Genomic DNA, 21,288 nt, shown 5'->3' with positions numbered 1-21,288 from the left:
CCAACTTTTGTGGAATCGTGTAAGTTTTATTCTCTTGATATCTTAATTTTTTCTATGTTTTTTTTTAAAAAATCAGACAAAATTATACTGTCTTACAATGGTATAGCAGTAGTCCTCGCATTATTATCTTGTAGCAATAAAATCCTGCTTTAGAATCCAGATAGGAAACAGAACCCTATTTTATCAAGAAAAATATACACAATTGTTAGATGGATTACAACATTATTTAAAGATGAGGGAAATTTGGAACTGAGTTTTATTTCCAAAAAAAATATTGTAATAAGAAAATACAATGATCTACCACTCAAATATTTTAAGTGATTGTATTAATTACATACCTTCCCAATGTTTTGAAGTAAGATGAGTCATGATAATGTATTGTTTTATCCTGTAAAAGTAGTGTATTTATGTTTTTACTACTTCAAATTCTGAGTTATAATATTGTAAAACAGAGAGCAAGTAATTCATTTCACATCATTTCTTTGCAGCTTCATCCCCTCTACAAACAAGCATTTAGGTCATTCTTGGGAATGATTATCATCTCATTCAGGTTCTGAAATAGAAAAAAAAACACATTTTCGTCTTCTAAATGAGCTTTTTGTATGAATGAGTTTTTGATTTTTCTATATTTGCAGAAGAGGATCAGTTATCAACACGCTGGACCTCGAATTTCAAGCAACAGATGTTCCTAGTAATCAAGCAATCGAAAATGTTTTAATCAATGAGGCACCAAACATAACTGAATTCTCGGTGGAAGCGTCATCGGTTATTGTTGGAGACTTAGGTAAGCAAAGTAAAAAACATCCATAAAAAATGTAAATCTGTGCATTACCAAAACTACTGAAATTTTGAGTGATGCAATACTGCTTTACTAATGCTCGTATCAAACTACAACCACAGTTCCTTTAACAACAACAACAGCTGCACCAACAACAACCACAACTTCTCCAACCACAACAGAGACACCAACCACACCAACAGAAGCTCCAACCACAACTACAGTACCTCTAACAACAACAACAGAGACGGTAACCACAACAACAATAGCACCGACGACAACAGCAACTCCAACAACAACCACAGCTTCTCCAACCACAACCACAGCTGCTCCAACCACAACAACAATTTCTTCAACCACAACAGCTGCACCAACCACAACAACAGCAGCTCCAACCACAACAACAGAGACACCAACCACAACCACAGCATCTCCAACCACAACAGCTGCACCAACCACAACCACAGTAGCTCCAACCACAACAGCTTCTCCAACCACAACAATAGCGTCTCTAACCACAACCACAGCTGCTCCAACCACAACTACAGCTGCTGCAACCACAACAGATTCTCAAACCACAACAACAGGGACACCAACCACAACTACAGAGACACCATCCACAACAACAGAAGCTCCAACGACAACCACAGCAGCTGCAACCACAACAGTTGCTCCAACCACAACAGAGACACCAACCACAAAAACAGCAGCTCCAACCACAACCACAGCTGCTGCAACCACAACAGCTTCTCCAACCACAACAACAGCGTCTTCAACCACAACCACAGAAGCTCCAACCACAACTACAGCTGCTGCAACCACAACAGCTTCTCCAACCACAACAACAGGGACACCACCCCCAACTACAGCTGCTCCGACCACAACAACAGTAGCTCCAACCACAACAACAATTCCTTCAACCACAACAGCTGCACCAACCACAACAACAATTCCTTCAACCACAACAGCTGCACCAACCACAACAATAGTGTCTCCAGCCACAACCACAGCAGCTCCAACCACAATAACAGAGACACCAACCACAACAACAGAAGCTCCAACCACAACCACAGCGGCTGCAACCACAACAGTTTCTCCAACCACAACCACAGCAGCTCCGACCACAACAGCATTTGTTCCAACCACAACAGTAGCTCCGACAACAACAACAGTTGCTCCAACCACAACAGAGACACCAACCACAACAACAGCAGCTCCAACCACAACCACAGCTGCTGCAACCACAACAGCTTCTCCAACCACAACAACAGCATCTTCAACCACAACCACAGAAGCTCCAACCACAGCAACAGGGACACCAACCACAACAACAATTCCTTCAACCACAACAGCTGCACAAACCACAACCACAGAACCTCCAACCACAACAGCTTCTCCAACCACAACCACAGCTGATCCAACCACAACAACAATTCCTTCAACCACAACAGCTGCACCAATCACAACCACAGCAGCTCCAACCACAACAACAGAGACACCAACCACAACAACAGAAGCTCCAACCACAACCACAGCGGCTGCAACCACAACAGTTTCTCCAACCACAACAACAGTAGCTCCGATGACAACAACAGTTGCTCCAACCACAACCACAGCTGCTCCAACCACAACAGCTGCACCAACCACAACCACAGCAGCTCCAACCACAACAACAGAGACACCAACCACAACAACAGAAGCTCCAACCACAACCACAGCGGCTGCAACCACAACAGTTTCTCCAACCACAACAACAGTAGCTCCGATGACAACAACAGTTGCTCCAACCACAACAGAGACACCAACCACAACAACAGCACCTCCAACCACAACCACAGCTGCTTCAACCACAACAGCTTCTATGACCACAACAACAGCGTCTCCAACCACAACCACAAAAGCTCCAACCACAACTACAGCTGCTGCAGCCACAACAGCCTCTCCAACCACAACAACAGAAGCTCCAACCACAACAGCTTCTCCAACCACAACCACAGCTGCTCCAACCACAACAATTCCTTCAACCACAACAGCTGCACCAACCACAACAACAGCAGCTCCAACCACAACAACAGCTGCACCAACCACAACCACAGCAACTCCAACCACAACCACAGCTGCACCAACCACAACCACAGCAGCTCCAACCACAACCACAGCTGCTCAAACCACAACAACAGAAGCTCCAACCACAACCACAGCTGCTCCAACCACAACAGCTGCACCACCCACAACCACAGCAGCTCCAACCACAACTACAGCTGCTCCAACCACAATAACAGAAGCTCCAACAACAACTACAGTAGCTCCGACGACAACAACAGAACCTCCAACCACAAAAACAGAGACACCAACCACAACAGATGCACCAACCACAACAAAAGCTCCTTCAACCACAACAGCTGCACCAACCACAACCACAGCAGCTCCAACCACAACCACAGCTCCTCCAACCACAACAACAATTCCTTCAACTACAACGGCTGCACCAACAACAACCACAGCAGCTCCAACCACAACTACAGTAGCTCCGACCACAACTAAAGTTGCTCCAACCACAACAACAGTAGCTCCGACGACAACAACAGTTGCTCCAACCACAACAGAGACACCAACCACAACAACAGCTTCTCCAACCACAACAACAATTCCTTCAACCACAACCGCTGCACCAACCACAACCACAGAAGCTCCAACCACAACAGCTTCTCCAACCACAACCACAGCTGCTCCAACCACAACAATTCCTTCAACCACAACAGCTGCACCAACCACAACCACAGCAGCTCCAAGCACAACCACAGCTACTCCAACCACAACCACAGCTGCTCCAACCATAACAACAGAGACACCAACCACAACAACAGCAGCTCCAACCACAACCCCAGTGGCTGCAACCACAACAGTTTCTCCAACCACAACCACAGCTGCTCCAACCACAACAACAATTCCTTCAACCACAACAGCTGCACCAACCACAACAACAGCAGCTCCATCCAAAACCACAGCTGCACCAACCACAACCACAGCAACTCCAACCACAACCACAGCTGCTCCAACAACAACCACCGCAACTCCAACCACAACCACAGCTGCACCAACCACAAGCACAGCAGCTCCAACCACAACCACATTTGCTCCAACCACAACAACAGAAGCTCCATCCACAACAACAATTCCTTCAACTACATCGGCTGCACCAACAGCAACCACAGCAGCTCCAACCCCAACTACAGTAGGTCCAACCACAACTACAGTAGCTCCGACCACAACTACAGTTGCTCCAACCACAACAACAGTAGCTCTGACGACAACCACAGTTGCTCCAACCACAACAGAGACCCCAACCACAACAACAGCTTCTCCAACCACAACAACAATTCCTTCAACCACAACAGCTGCACCAACCACAACCACAGCAGCTCCAACCACAACCACAGCTGCTCCAACCACAACAGCAGAAGCCCCAACCACAACTACAGTAGGTCCAACCACAACAACAGAAACACCAACCACAACCACAGCTTCTCCAACCACATCAACAGCTGCTCCAACCATAACCACAACAGCTCAAACCACAACCACAGCTGCTCCAACCACAACAACAGAAGCTCCATCCACAACAGAGGCAAAAACCACAACGACTGCTGCTCCAAGCACAACCACAGCTGCTCCAACCACAACCACAGCGGCTGCAACCACAACAGTTTCTCCAACCACAACCACAGCAGCTCTGACCACAACAGCATTTGTTCCAACCACAACAGTAGCTCCGACAACAACAACAGTTGCTCCAACCACAACAGAGACACCAACCACAACAACAGCAGCTCCAACCACAACCACAGATGCTGCAACCACAACAGCTTCTCCAACCACAACAACAGCATCTTCAACCACAACCACAGAAGCTCCAACCACAGCAACAGGGACACCAACCACAACAACAATTCCTTCAACCACAACAGCTGCACTAACCACAACCACAGAACCTCCAACCACAACAGCTTCTCCAACCACAACCACAGCTGCACCAATCACAACAATAGCGTCTCCAACCACAACCACAGCTGCTCCAACCACAACAGCTGCACCAACCACAACCACAGCAGCTCCAACCACAACAAAAGAGACACCAACCACAACAACAGAAGCTCCAACCACAACCACAGCGGCTGCAACCACAACAGTTTCTCCAACCACAACAACAGTAGCTCCGATGACAACAACAGTTGCTCCAACCACAACAGAGATACCAACCACAACAACAGCACCTCCAACCACAACCACAGCTGCTTCAACCACAACAGCTTCTATAACCACAACAACAGCGTCTCCAACCACAACCACAAAAGCTCCAACCACAACTACAGCTGCTGCAGCCACAACAGCCTCTCCAACCACAACAACAGAAGCTCCAACCACAACAGCTTCTCCAACCACAACCACAGCTGCTCCAACCACAACAATTCCTTCAACCACAACAGCTGCACCAACCACAACAACAGCAGCTCCAACCACAACAACAGCTGCACCAACCACAACCACAGCAACTCCAACCACAACCACAACTGCACCAACCACAACCACAGCAGCTCCAACCACAACCACAGCTGCTCCAACCACAACAACAGAAGCTCCAACCACAACCACAGCTGCTCCAACCACAACATCTGCACCAACCACAACCACAGCAGCTAAAACCACAACTACAGCTGCTCCAACCACAATAACAGAAGCTCCAACAACAAGTACAGTAGCTCCGACGACAACAACAGAACCTCCAACCACAAAAACAGAGACACCAACCACAACAGATGCACCAACCACAACAAAAGCTCCTTCAACCACAACAGCTGCACCAACCACAACCACAGCAGCTCCAACCACAACCACAGCTCCTCCAACCACAACAACAATTCCTTCAACTACAACGGCTGCACCAACAACAACCACAGCAGCTCCAACCACAACTACAGTAGCTCCGACCACAACTAAAGTTGCTCCAACCACAACAACAGTAGCTCCGACGACAACAACAGTTGCTCCAACCACAACAGAGACACCAACCACAACAACAGCTTCTCCAACCACAACAACAATTCCTTCAACCACAACCGCTGCACCAACCACAACCACAGAAGCTCCAACCACAACAGCTTCTCCAACCACAACCACAGCTGCTCCAACCACAACAATTCCTTCAACCACAACAGCTGCACCAACCACAACCACAGCAGCTCCAAGCACAACCACAGCTACTCCAACCACAACCACAGCTGCTCCAACCATAACAACAGAGACACCAACCACAACAACAGCAGCTCCAACCACAACCCCAGTGGCTGCAACCACAACAGTTTCTCCAACCACAACCACAGCTGCTCCAACCACAACAACAATTCCTTCAACCACAACAACTGCACCAACCACAACAACAGCAGCTCCATCCAAAACCACAGCTGCACCAACCACAACCACAGCAACTCCAACCACAACCACAGCTGCTCCAACAACAACCACCGCAACTCCAACCACAACCATAGCTGCACCAACCACAAGCACAGCAGCTCCAACCACAACCACATTTGCTCCAACCACAACAACAGAAGCTCCATCCACAACAACAATTCCTTCAACTACATCGGCTGCCCCAACAGCAACCACAGCAGCTCCAACCCCAACTACAGTAGGTCCAACCACAACTACAGTAGCTCCGACCACAACTACAGTTGCTCCAACCACAACAACAGTAGCTCTGACGACAACCACAGTTGCTCCAACCACAACAGAGACCCCAACCACAACAACAGCTTCTCCAACCACAACAACAATTCCTTCAACCACAACAGCTGCACCAACCACAACCACAGCAGCTCCAACCACAACCACAGCTGCTCCAACCACAACAGCAGAAGCCCCAACCACAACTACAGTAGGTCCAACCACAACAACAGAAACACCAACCACAACCACAGCTTCTCCAACCACATCAACAGCTGCTCCAACCATAACCACAACAGCTCAAACCACAACCACAGCTGCTCCAACCACAACAACAGAAGCTCCATCCACAACAGAGGCAAAAACCACAACGACTGCTGCTCCAAGCACAACCACAGCTGCTCCAACCACAACCACAGCGGCTGCAACCACAACAGTTTCTCCAACCACAACCACAGCAGCTCCGACCACAACAGCATTTGTTCCAACCACAACAGTAGCTCCGACAACAACAACAGTTGCTCCAACCACAACAGAGACACCAACCACAACAACAGCAGCTCCAACCACAACCACAGATGCTGCAACCACAACAGCTTCTCCAACCACAACAACAGCATCTTCAACCACAACCACAGAAGCTCCAACCACAGCAACAGGGACACCAACCACAACAACAATTCCTTCAACCACGACAGCTGCACTAACCACAACCACAGAACCTCCAACCACAACAGCTTCTCCAACCACAACCACAGCTGATCCAACCACAACAACAATTCCTTCAACCACAACAGCTGCACCAATCACAACAATAGCGTCTCCAACCACAACCACAGCTGCTCCAACCACAACAGCTGCACCAACCACAACCACAGCAGCTCCAACCACAACAAAAGAGACACCAACCACAACAACAGAAGCTCCAACCACAACCACAGCGGCTGCAACCACAACAGTTTCTCCAACCACAACAACAGTAGCTACGATGACAACAACAGTTGCTCCAACCACAACAGAGATACCAACCACAACAACAGCACCTCCAACCACAACCACAGCTGCTTCAACCACAACAGCTTCTATAACCACAACAACAGCGTCTCCAACCACAACCACAAAAGCTCCAACCACAACTACAGCTGCTGCAGCCACAACAGCCTCTCCAACCACAACAACAGAAGCTCCAACCACAACAGCTTCTCCAACCACAACCACAGCTGCTCCAACCACAACAATTCCTTCAACCACAACAGCTGCACCAACCACAACAACAGCAGCTCCAACCACAACAACAGCTGCACCAACCACAACCACAGCAACTCCAACCACAACCACAACTGCACCAACCACAACCACAGCAGCTCCAACCACAACCACAGCTGCTCCAACCACAACAACAGAAGCTCCAACCACAACCACAGCTGCTCCAACCAAAACAGCTGCACCAACCACAACCACAGCAGCTCCAACCACAACTACAGCTGCTCCAACCACAATAACAGAAGCTCCAACAACAAGTACAGTGGCTGCAACCACAACAGTTTCTCCAACCACAACCACAGCTGCTCCAACCACAACAACAATTCCTTCAACCACAACAGCTGCACCAACCACAACAACAGCAGCTCCAACCAAAACCACAGCTGCACCAACGACAACCACAGCAACTCCAACCACAACCACAGCTGCTCCAACAACAACCACCGCAACTCCAACCACAACCACAGCTGCACCAACCACAAGCACAGCAGCTCCAACCACAACCACATTTGCTCCAACCACAACAACAGAAGCTCCATCCACAACAACAATTCCTTCAACTACATCGGCTGCACCAACAGCAACCACAGCAGCTCCAACCCCAACTACAGTAGGTCCAACCACAACTACAGTAGCTCCGACCACAACTACAGTTGCTCCAACCACAACTACAGTAGGTCCAACCACAACAACAGAAACACCAACCACAACCACAGCTTCTCCAACCACATCAACAGCTGCTCCAACCATAACCACAACAGCTCCAACCACAACCAGAGCTGCTCCAACCACAACAACAGAAGCTCCATCCACAACAGAGGCAAAAACCACAACGACTGCTGCTCCAAGCACAACCACAGCTGCTCCAACCACAACAACAGAAGTTCCAACCACAAAAACAGAAGCTCTAACCACAACAACAGAGACACCAACCACAACAACAGCAGCTCCATCCACAACCACAGCTGCTCCAGCCACAAGAACAGTAGCTCCGACGACAACAACAGTTGCTCCAACCTCAACAGAGAAACCAACCACAACCACAGCAGCTCTTACCACAACAATTCCTTCAACCACAACAGCTGTACCAACCACAACCACAGCAGCTCCAACTACTACAACAGCGTCTCCAACCACAACCACAGCTGCTCCAACCACAACAGCTGCACCAACCACAACCACAGCAGCTCCAACTACAACCACAGCTGCTCCATCCACAATAACAAAAGCTCCAACAACATCTAAAGTAGCTCCGACGACAACAACAGAACCTCCAACCACAACTACAGCTGCTCCATCCACAACAGCTCCTTCGACCACAACAGCTGCACCAACCACAACCACAGCAGCTCCAACCACAACCACAGCTCCTCCAACCACAACAACAATTTCTTCAACTACAACGGCTGCACCAACAACAACAGAGACAAGAACCACAACAACAGCAGCTCCATCCACAACCACAACTTCGTCAACCACAAACACAGCTGCTCCAGCCACAACAACAGAAGCTCCGACGACAACAACAGTTTCTCCAACCTCAACAGAGACACCAACCAAAACAACAGCTTCTCCAACCACCACAACAATTCCTTCAACCACAACAGCTTCACCAACCACAACCACAGCAGCTCCAACCACAACCACAGCTGCTGCAACCACAACTGAAGCCCCAAGCACATCTACAGAAGGTCCAAAAACAGAGACAACAACCACAACCACAGCTGCTCCAACCACAACAATTCCTTCAACCACAACAGCTTCTCCAACCACAACCACAGCTGCTCCAACCACAACAATTCCTTCAACCACAACAGCTGCACCAACCACAACAACAGCAGCTCCAACCACAACAACAGCTGCACCAACCACAACCACAGCAACTCCAACCACAACCACAACTGCACCAACCACAACCACAGCAGCTCCAACCACAACCACAGCTGCTCCAACCACAACAACAGAAGCTCCAACCACAACCACAGCTGCTCCAACCAAAACAGCTGCACCAACCACAACCACAGCAGCTCCAACCACAACTACAGCTGCTCCAACCACAATAACAGCAGCTCCAACCACAACCACAGCGGCTGCAACCACAACAGTTTCTCCAACCACAACCACCGCAACTCCAACCACAACCACAGCTGCACCAACCACAACCACAGCAGCTCCAACCACAACCACAGCTGCTCCAACCACAACAACAGAAGCTCCATCCACAACAACAATTCCTTCAACTACAACGGCTGCACCAACAACAACCACAGCAGCTCCAACCACAACTACAGTAGCTCCAACCACAACTACAGTAGCTCCGACCAGAACTACAGTTGTTCCAACCACAACAACAGTAGCTCCGACGACAACAACAGTTGCTCCAACCAAAACAACAGTAGCTCCGACAACAACAACAGTTGCTCCAACCACAACAGAGACACCAACCACAACAACAGCTTCTCCAACCACAACAACAATTCCTTCAACCACAACAGCTGCACCAACCACAACCACTGGTGCTCCAACCACAATCACAGTTGCTCCAACCACAACAGCAGCTAAAACCACAACAACAGCAGCTCCAACCAAAACCACAGCTGCTCCAACAACAACCACAGCTTCTCCAACCACAACAATTCCTTCAACCATAACAGCTGCACCAAACACAACCACAGCTGCTCCAATCATAGTTACAGTCGCTCCAACCACAACAACAGGGACACCAACCACAACAACAGCAGCTCCAACCTCAACCACAGCTGCTGAAACCAAAACTGCTTCTACAACCACAACAACTGAGGCTCCAACCACATCTACACTCGCTCCGACCACAACATTTGCTCCATTCACAACAACTGTAGCTCCAACGACAACAGCAACTCCAACCACAACCACAGCTTCTCCAACCACAACCACAGCTGCTCCATCCACAACCACAACAGTTGCTCCAACCACAACAACAGCTGCTCCAACCACAACCACAGCAACTCCATCCACAACCACAGCTGCTCCAACAACAACCACAGCTTCTCCAACCACAACCACAGCGGCTCCCACCACAACAACAGTTCCTTCAACCACAACAGCTGCTCCAACAGGAACCACAGCTTCTCCAACCACTACCACAGGTGCTCCAACCACAACAGTTCCTTCAACCACAACAGCTGCACCAACCACAACCACAGCAGCTCCAACCAAAACCACAGCTGCTCCAACCACAACAATTCCTTCAACCACAAGAGCTGCACCAACCACAACCACAGCAGTTCCAACCACAACCACAGTTGCTCCAACCACAACAACAGAAGCTCCAACCACAACCACAGTAGCTCCAACCACAACAACAGGGACACCAACCACAACAACAGCAGCTCCAACCTCAACCACACCTACTGAAACCAAAACAGCTTCTCCAACCACAACAACTGAAGCTCCAACCACAACCACAGCTGCTCCAACCACAACAACAGAGACACCGACCACAACAACAGTTCCTTCAACCACAACAGCTGCACCAACCACAACCACAGCAACTCCAACCACAACCACAGCTGCTCCAACAAGAACAACAGCTTCTCCAACCACTACCGCAGCAGTTCCAACCACAACCACAGTTGCTCCAACCACAACAACAGAAGCTCCAACCACAACCACAGTATCTCCAACCACAACAACAGGAACACCAACCACAACCACAGTAGCTCCAACCACAACAGCAGAGACACCAACCACAACTACAGCTGCTCCGACCACAACAACATTTGCTCCATCAACAACAACTGTAGCTCCAACGACAAAAACAGCAACTCCAACCACAACCATAGCTGCTCCAACAACAACCACAGCTTCTCCAACCACAGCACCAGAAGCTCCAACCACAACAACAGAGACACCGACCACAACAACAGCAGCTCCAACCACAGCCACAGCTGCTCCCACAACAACCACAGCTTCTCCAACCACAAAAACAGAGACACCAACCACAACAACAGTTCCTTCAACCACAACAGCTGCACCAACCACAACCACAGTGGCTCCAACCACAACAACAAAAGCTCCAACTACAACAACAGTTCCTTCAACCACAACCACAGCAGTTCCAACCACAACCACAGCTGCTCCAACCATAATTACAGAAGCTCAAACCACAACTACAGTAGCTCCAACCACAACAACAGGGACACCAACCACAACCACAGCAGCTCCAACCAAAACCACAGCTGCTCCAACAACAATCACAGCAGTTCCAACCACAACCACAGTTGCTCCAACCACAACCACAGTTGCTCCAACCACAACCACAGTTGCTCCAACCACAACAACAGAAGCTCCAACCACAACCACAGTAGCTCCAACCACAACAACAGGGACACCAACCACAACAACAGGAGCTCCAACCTCAACCACAGCTGCTGAAACCTCAACAGTTTCTCCAACCACAACCACAGCAGCTCCGACCACAACATCAGTTGCTCCAACCACAACCACAGTTGCTCCAACCACAACAACAGAAGCTCCAACCACAACCACAGTAGCTCCAACCACAACAACAGGGACACCAACCACAACAACAGGAGCTCCAACCTCAACCATAGCTGCTGCAACCTCAACAGTTTCTCCAACCACAACCACAGTAGCTCTGTCCACAACAACAGCTGCTCCAACCACAACCACAGTAGCTCTGACAACAACCACAGCAGCTCCAACCACAACATCAGAGACTCCAACAACAGCTGCCCCAATCACCACCATAACTGCTACATCCACATCCACATCCGTTGCGCCAACAATAACAAGCTCTACTCCAAGCATCCCAATTACAGCTGGCTCAACCATAACTACAAATCTGCAACCCACAGCAGCTCCACCCACAACTACGATTGCCCAATCCACTAGAATTATTGCAACAGCCACTACCAAAACTTCTCCAGCTACATCCATATCAACTTCATCCACATCCTCGATTTTTCCTTCAACAATATCACCTTCATCAGTAATAACAGCTGCTACAGTTACAAGTCAAACTTCTGTTACAGAGACCACAGTGTCTCCTAACACATTCACAGCTGCCCCAAATATAGCCACAAATGCCCCGATCAGAACCACAAATGTTTCAACCAACACTTCTGCTGCTCCAGCAGCAACTACACCTGCTCTAATTACTTCCACAGTTCTTCCTTTAACAGCCACACCTTCCCTGACCGCAACAATTCCATCAAACACGACAGTTTCATCTCCCACCACAGCTCCTTCGACACTATCAGCTAAGCCAACCTTAATGTCATCTACTCATAACCAAACCACAGCTTATCAAACAATTCCGGCTACTAATGCAACTACTACAAATGGACCTCCTGCTCCAGTTTTTTATGTTGGAGTGGTTGTTTACGAACCATTTGATGAAGATCTCAAAGATAATAACACCCAAAAATTTAAGGATCTCGCAAAGAGGATTGTTGCAGTAGTAAGTGCCATAGTAAAATATATCATTATGGTCATATTGTCAGACATTCAATTGAAATATTAAAATATTCAGTTATACAATATTCTTATCATTGTACTTAATCTTTTGTCCTACAGTATGACATGCTCTACAGAAAAGCTTTTGGAGCCCTCTTCGTCCGTAGTTATGTCATTTCATTTAGGTAAGCTTAATATATATATATTTTTAAAATAACAAAATGAATATATGTTTTCCTAAACTTGTTTATATTTTGTGTTTATATTGCAGAGTTTCTGTAACATCCCGAATTCGAATGAATGTCACAGAAGTAGAAGTTGGGGTGGAGTTTAACCAAACCACGCCACTTGTGGAACTCCCAAGGAACGAAGAAGTACAAAAAACGTTATCAGATGCTATAGATACGTCTAATAACAACACTATCATGGATGTTCCATTTTCACCTGGTTCTGTCCAAATAATACGTAAGTAAATCGTGGTCTAACACTACACAGAACCAGAGCAATGTAAATTTTTATTTAAGCAGCATTGTCTTTTTTCTTTTCTTTTTCTGGCAGGCACACCTTTGCCAACCACACCGCCCACTACAAATTCTACAGATACTACCATCTCTCCAAACTCAACTGCAACTACTGCAGTTAATCCAACAACCAACACCACAACTCCATCTACTGCAGTTAATCCAACAACCAACAGCACAACTCCATCTACTACAGTTAAACCAACAACCAACACCACAACTCCATCTACTACAGTTAAACCAACAACCAAAACAACTCCAACTGTGGAGGCAACAGTCACAAGGAAAGTGACTTTTAGGTCTCTGGGCGAGACCTTCACCACTGATTTGCTGAACCCATCATCTGCCGCATTTAAAAATCGAGCTGCACTTTTAAAGTCAAATGTAAGTCTTATTTCAGCTTATAGTAAAATATTTGTAAAAGAGCTTTAATAAACAACACTTTCAAGTTGATATTTGCTGTGAGACAGAACCATAAAGCTGTCTAAATTATTTTGTATTCAGAAAATGAAAATTGAATAAAAGAAACTATGTTCTATACCACAGGAGGGCAAGGGTTGTTAGAAAAAAAATCTACACCTTGGCCTGTATGGTGTAGATTTATTCCCTGATTTAAAATTAGAATATACTTTCCGGATCCTGAAAGGGAAGTTGTTTATTTGTTAACAAGCTACTCCCATCTAAAGTGTCAAATACTGGTAAATATAAATATAACCATACGTGATATAAAAATTAAAAATACATGCATAAGTGTGAAATTATGAGTAATTTAAAAGAAAAAAAGAAACAAAAACAAATATGTATGCTTGTATGGATATATCTGAATCTATAAATAAGTCCAGGGTAAATATAATCTTTGTTATATAGTCTGATGGCACTTTTAAAATATCAAATTATGATTCAAATTGTTTAGTTATATAATTAACCTTTAACCAGCTTCTGTAGAACCTTGTCAGTTAATTATTTATTTAAATCAGGTGGGTTTAAGAAACACACTTTGTAACATGCAGGACAAAAATTGGTTAAAACAATGTTTCTTCACTTAATGAATTCACACTTTCCTTTAGCAAAAGTTAGTAATATCTAATATCACTGAAATACAACACATACACAAAAGGTTTATCATGATTGTTTTTTTTTGCCTAAACTAACATAGGAAAAAATTATATTTGATGTAATTTCAGGATTTGGATGAGTGAGATATAAAAAAAATTACAACTTTAATTTACAGAACAATATTTTCTTTGTCTTCCTGCAGCTTGAACCTCTCTTCCAGCGAACGTTTTCTACTTTACGCGACTTCACTGTAACTTCATTCAGGTATGATTTGCAGACAATTTTAAACATTGTTAAATATAAATTTGGACAAATTAACTGATATTTTTTTTTAATTTTTAGCAACGGATCAATTATCAACAACATGGACCTTAAATTTTCAGCAGCGTTTGTACCTAGCAACATTCAAATTTCAGAGGTTTTGCTGAAAGCAGCTTTGATCGTCACAGACTTCAACATCGAAACTGCTTCTATTCTTGTGGATGACATACGTAAGCTAAATTACATTCAAATAAAAATAAGTTAGCATTGCAATGATACAAAATCTGGTATATAACAGAGGAGGGGTTTTTTTCAAATAAGGTCATGCGTCTTCTTTTTCTCACTTGCAGAGGTATCAAGTGGAGTAAGCCACAACATCAGCCTCATCACTGCACTCAGCTTGGTCTTGTTGTCATGGCTTCTTTCAAACCAGCAATAACGTCTCTGCTGGTTTCCAGAGGAAGATGTGCTGGAAAATGTCAATTCTTACTGGTGTGAAGAAGGACATTCTAAAAATTTACTCATGACACTTTAAAACTTTAAAAGCATTTATTGAAACTTGATACTGTATTACAGTGAATATGTTTATTTGAATTGTCAGGCTCTTTAAGTTTGTTCATATCAGTTCTTTCTTATTTATTTATGTAAATTTAATTATTATGGTAAAGTAATATAATTTATAATCTGTGAAAGGTAACATGAAGGTAATTAAGGATTATTTAGGTCAGAGACTGTTTATGTAATCCTTAAGATTTCTCTCTCAATGAATATTGTAAGACTGTCTGATCAATGTCCTGTATGATTGTCTAGTTTTTCTTTTTCTTTTACTTGTATTTATCACAAAAATATTCTGTATTCAGTATTCTGAAAGTATTTTGCTTATTTTTTCCTGTATAGATATCAATATAATAAATATAAATTATAAGATACAGCGTTGGTCCTAGACTAAATTTATCAGAGTGTCCAAGGTGGGGCCATAATTTTTTTTATGGGGGCACATAGCAAAAAATGAAAAAAAAGAAAAATCTTCATTTTATACATTATGTGAAGCTCCAGATTGCAGAGCGCTTGGGGTTGAAATTCAACCGGGGGATTGAAGAAGTCTTTAATCTGTTTCTAAAACATAATCAGCATTTAACATATATGTATTTAATGACACAGTTAAAAGTAACAAAAGTTTATTAAACAGATTATAAAAATTAAAGCAAATTTAATGGAACAAAAAAAACAACCTCCAAGGCTAAACAGAACTATTACATTATGAAGGGAAATTATTCATATTTAAACTTAAAACAGAACAGGACAACTACGTGTAGCCTCTATATTGAGATTTTTTTAAATTATATTTTATTTTGAACACAGGTTTTCTCCTGAAATGTTCCCTCTTACATTAAAGGAATCTGTGCCTTTTATTGGTCAGCCAGTAGGGACTGATTTTATTAATTAGCGTTACATGTGTAATTATTAATGCTGTGTGTGCCCTGAACACAAACACATGTAGGTAATGATGGCTGACCTGCTGTAGTCCTGGAAGATTTTCTTCAGCCTTACCTGCGTCATCCAATCGCTGAGTCATGAGCTTCTACCACAGCCAATCAGCATTGGAGCGCACCTCAATAAACTCCTCCATCTACGGCTCCATCTGCTCACCAGCTGGGCTTCAACCCACCTCCATCCCTTCTTCTCCACCCTTGGTCCTTCATCTTCTTCAGACTTCCATCCTCTCTTTTGCCTCCTCCACCAGTGTCCGGATCCCGGGGGGAAGACATCTCTAATCCTCATCCTAATCTGCGCATCTAAGCCTATATCATTTCACAGCTTCCATGTCTTCTACCGGACGCCATAACTTTAATCCATATCACAGGAGAAATTGGTCTGGATAGATTTGAATTCCCCTTACTGCTTTTTCACAAACTTCAAGCCTGATTGTTGCAATTATATTTTGAAGTACCCAATGTTAAAATTCACCATTAATAGAAAACTCACACTTTTTTTTGTCTTTTTGCAGCTTGAACCACTCTACCAGGCAGCGTTCGCTTCTTACTGCAGTTTCATTGTGATTTCATTCAGGTATGAGTTGCAGATAAATTCTGAAGACTGTTTAATATGAATGTGCACAGAATAACTGAAATGTTGTTACCTCTGCAGCAATGGATCAATCATCAACAACATTGACCTTGGATTTGCAACAGCATCCCAACCTAGTAGCACCCAAATCAAAGATGTTTTGGTGAAAGCAAATTCAACCGTCACAGCTTTCAACATTGACATCAATTCAATTTTTGTGGATGGCACACGTAAGTTAAATTACATTCAAACTACAGAAAATATAGATTAACATGTTAATCATACAAGATCTATGAACTCACGAAGGAGTTTGTTGATATAAGTTTTTCTTTTTGCCTTCTTTTACACAGAAACGTCGAGTGGAGCAAGCCATAAAATCAGCCTCATCACTGCATTCAGCATGGTCCTGTTGTCATGGCTTCTTTCAACACAACAATAACGTCTCTGCTGGCTTCCAGAGGAAAATCTGCATGAAAATGTAAATTATTGCTTGTGTGAACAAGAATGTTGTTCTAATTCCGGACCAAGATTCACTTAGAATTTTAAACTTTAAAACATTTATTGAAGCTTGATCATTTCCTCATGTCAATTTTGTCTTATTTATTAATGAAAAACTAATTATTCTGTGTCATTGTATTAACTTATCATATTCATCATGAAGGTATTTCTTGAAGGATTATTTAGTTTGGTGAAGATTTCTCTCTCAATAAATATTGTAGGATTTACCAAAAATAAGCTGTCTGAGCAACGTCCTGTATGATTGTCCAGTTTTTCTTTTCCTTTTAATTGTATTTATAACAGAAGGTATTCTGTAAAGAATATACCTGTCAGTTTAATAAAAGATAATGAAAACACAATTTTGCAAAGGAATTGTTTTTATATATTAAATTATCTTCTTTTCTCCTCCCTGTCTGAAGTTACAAACCAAACTTATCTCGTTTTAGCTTAGTTAGAATTACTAAAATTATTTCTATTTACTAAACTATATGATTTGTGTCAAGCCTTTGGGGTTTCCTTCCACAGGTTTTCACACAACATTTTGCTGGAGTTCTGGCCCATTCCTTCTGATGACAGAATTGGTGGGACTAAGTCCATTTTGTAGGAAGCCTCACTTGCACACACACCAAGTTAAAACCTGAAAAGTGTGGTCGGATTTAACTTCACACAGTGAGAACAAATGTGCATGTCTCTTTTTAGTCTGTGTATGGAAAGAGTTAATGCTTTATATACTTACACTTATTATTATTATTGTAATCAGTATCTAAACCCATGCAAAAATGTTTTCATGAAACTGCGTCCATTAGAATAACAAGCAAATAATCAGCCGACATCTTCAGGGAATCAGGAGAAAATATTCCAATAATCTCAGTACATAAAAGACGAAGAAACAGTGACAGAAGACAATGGCAGGCCAGGAAGAGGAAGAGTATCACTCACTGGGAGATTCTGGGAACCTGCATCCAAACCTGAAACTGTGGCCTCTCTTCTTGAAGAGTTACCTACAGAAAACATAAAAAAAATAAACTTAAAAAAGTCCACACTGCATGTAAGAAGCCAATCAAAGGGAAGTGTGTATTTCTTACACACAATCAGAAGTGAAAAGTGTTCTGTTTGATCATTAAGGGGTAATGTCTTAAAACAGTTTTCTTACTATGAATTTACAAACGGCACAAATACCAACACATTAAATATTTCATTTCACGCTTTCAGCTGCTACACGCAGATAACAGGCAGCGGAAAACGACAGGGTGACCTTTCAACATCAGAAAGCGGTTAGTGGGAAAACACCCTCCACGTCCACCCGCCCGTGGAGCCTGCAGCGGCCTGGCCCCGTTAGCGGAGCTACGCTGCTCCGAAAACTCCGGAGCACATTTCAAAGAAGCCTAATGTTGGATGAACTAAGTGGATAGATGAAGCCATGAAGACTACTTTCTCGCCTAAAAGCGTTTTACAATAACTTATTATAGCAAATTCATAGTGTGTATTTACCGGTCACATTTCTTGTTTTTACTGGTTTGTTCGTTGTTCGACTCCCCCCAGTGGTTTGGAGAGCCTCCGTTTTGTGGAACCAGTTTGCAGTTGTTTTTGCTATTTGCTTCATTTCTCTGCCTTGCTCCTTTTTCTTGTGATTGCAGCATTTTATTAGGGTTTGCGGCATTTTTCATGATTACAGCATTTTATTTTGTAATTTCAGCCTTTTGATTGTAGTTGCAGCATTTTATTTGTAATTGCAGCATTTTTTTTTGCCTGCATTTGTTTTCTGTGATTGCATATTTTGGAGTTTGCATCTTACATCTGTTATTAGCTCATGCCGCCATTTGCTCTGTATTTGTTGGGCACATGACCTCCTCCTATCGCTGATTATATTTATATTTGCGCAATTTTATGATTAATGGAAAAGCAGCTGCCATTGCACTTGTTTTTTTTTCTTTGTTTAAAAAGAAAACCCACATCTACATATAAAGTTTAAATAAGAGTCTAAATATCATTCTGTAATTATTTTCTGTTTACTATCAGCTGTTCAAAGTTTCACACATCGCAGCCTGAATTGTATCAATCGTCATTAAACATCTGAAACAGAAACGTTTATTAAAAACCAAGTACAACAATAAAACTTGGGATATGTGCAAAATGTGTAAAAGCCTAGAATGCATTGCCCATGACTGTAATGCTTACTTCAGTCATTAATTCAGAATCCCCAGACTTCTACTAGACTTCTACAGACTTCTGGCGCCTCCTTGTGGTTTATGTTTGTATATTTTGGTGTAAATACACTGGAGAGCATTTCAAGCATAATGCACACAGCTGATGTTGAATTTTCTTTTCTGTTTAATTAATAATTAATTTGAAATTTTAGAAGCACGTATGGAGCCAGTATTAATATTCTTATTCAATGTTGGATCTCAAGTCTGGGGAGTGAGGATACCGCCTAAGTTTCTTTGCCTAAGTTTCTTTGCCGTGTCATTTATGTGCTTTGCACGTCCTATGGCACAGGTGTCAAACTCCAGTCCTCAAGGGCCAGTGTCCTGCAGTTTTTAGATGTGCCACAGGAACAAAACACTAGAATGAAATGGCTTAATTACCTCCTCCTTGTGTAGATCAGTTCTCCAGAGCCTTGCTAATGACCTAATTATTCTATTCAGGTGTGGTGCAGCAGAGTCACATCTAAAAGTTGCAGGACAGCGGCCCTTGAGGACTGGAGTTTGACACCCTTGTTCTAAAGCACAGGTGTCAAACTCCAGTCCCAGAGGGCCACTGCCCTGCAACTTTTTGATGTGCCTCTGCTGCACCACACCTGAATAGAATAATTAGTTCATTAGCAGGACTATGGAGAACTGATCTACACAAGAAGGAGGTAATTAAGCCATTTCATTCCAGATTTTGTACCTGTGGGACATCTAAAAACTGCAGGACACTGGCCCTTGAGGACTGGAGTTTGACACCCCTGTCCTATGGCATACATTTCTCATAATAGTGCCATCTGGTGTACATTTCTTGCAAAACTCAATACAGAATGACAGTCACATTCAATAAATTAGAATATTAAGATAAAGTATTTCAGTAACTGAGCTGACAAGAAAAAGACGTCATATAGTTTAATTACAAATAGACTGATGTTTTAAAGCTTCAATTTCAGTTAATTATGATGATTTATTGTTTAAAGCTATTGGAAACATGATATTCAAGATTAGAATGTTACATGAGACCAATAAAAAATATATTAATGCAGAATTGTGGGTCTAATGACAAATATGTTTAATCTGATAAACAAGACTAATCAGAATCCATATTCTAATTTCTTGAATATGACTAAATTTGATCCGGGCACGTTTTGTAATTAATTAATATAATTGACTCATTATCACACATTCACTTTGACTCGTCCCCTTTATGTAACAACAGGTGAATCTTAAGACTTTTACATATCTTTTTGCTCCTCATTCCATTTGTTTTCACTTCTTTTTATTCTGTTAGCAGAAAAATCTTCTGTCTTAGTGATGAACAAACCGATTCTTCTTGAGTTGCCGATGACCTTCAGTTCTCCTAATGTCAAATAACCGATTTATTTCAAATGAACTCGTTCTAATCTGAAGTCTTTATTAGTTTTAATCTACAATGTGTGTCTTAAGGCCACATGTTAAGGCTATTGCCAAAATC

General features: G+C 43.6%; 2 protein-coding genes and 1 long non-coding RNA gene across 3 annotated transcripts; all 3 read left to right on the top strand.

Annotated features, from left to right (window-relative positions):
• Positions 1–3,590: 3,590 nt before the first annotated feature.
• Positions 3,591–10,122, top strand: LOC111611080 (mucin-2-like; the record flags this gene model as incomplete). The annotated part of the gene is made up of 3 exons (XM_023346706.1): positions 3,591–4,118; positions 9,366–9,531; positions 10,091–10,122. Coding segments are annotated over 3 exons (726 nt in total), but the record flags the coding sequence as incomplete, so codon positions are not given.
• Positions 10,123–12,315: 2,193 nt separating this feature from the next.
• LOC111611246 (uncharacterized protein PB18E9.04c-like) lies at positions 12,316–15,994 on the top strand. Its single transcript, XM_023347139.1, has 7 exons — positions 12,316–13,229; positions 13,346–13,410; positions 13,497–13,690; positions 13,784–14,130; positions 15,005–15,066; positions 15,145–15,293; positions 15,414–15,994. The coding sequence occupies exons 1-7, from the start codon at positions 13,044–13,046 to the stop codon at positions 15,500–15,502; spliced, it is 1,092 nt and encodes a 363-aa protein (XP_023202907.1). The 5' UTR covers positions 12,316–13,043; the 3' UTR covers positions 15,503–15,994.
• Positions 15,995–17,040: 1,046 nt separating this feature from the next.
• On the top strand, positions 17,041–17,656 carry LOC111611247. The gene is made up of 3 exons (XR_002753953.1): positions 17,041–17,133; positions 17,212–17,360; positions 17,481–17,656. It is a non-coding gene; the product is annotated as an uncharacterized LOC111611247 (long non-coding RNA).
• Positions 17,657–21,288: the final 3,632 nt, after the last annotated feature.

The sequence above is a fragment of the Xiphophorus maculatus genome, chromosome 14 (genome assembly GCF_002775205.1).
Source record: "Xiphophorus maculatus strain JP 163 A chromosome 14, X_maculatus-5.0-male, whole genome shotgun sequence".
Classification (NCBI taxonomy): domain Eukaryota; kingdom Metazoa; phylum Chordata; class Actinopteri; order Cyprinodontiformes; family Poeciliidae; genus Xiphophorus; species Xiphophorus maculatus.
This window is presented reverse-complemented; position numbering and strand designations above follow the sequence as displayed.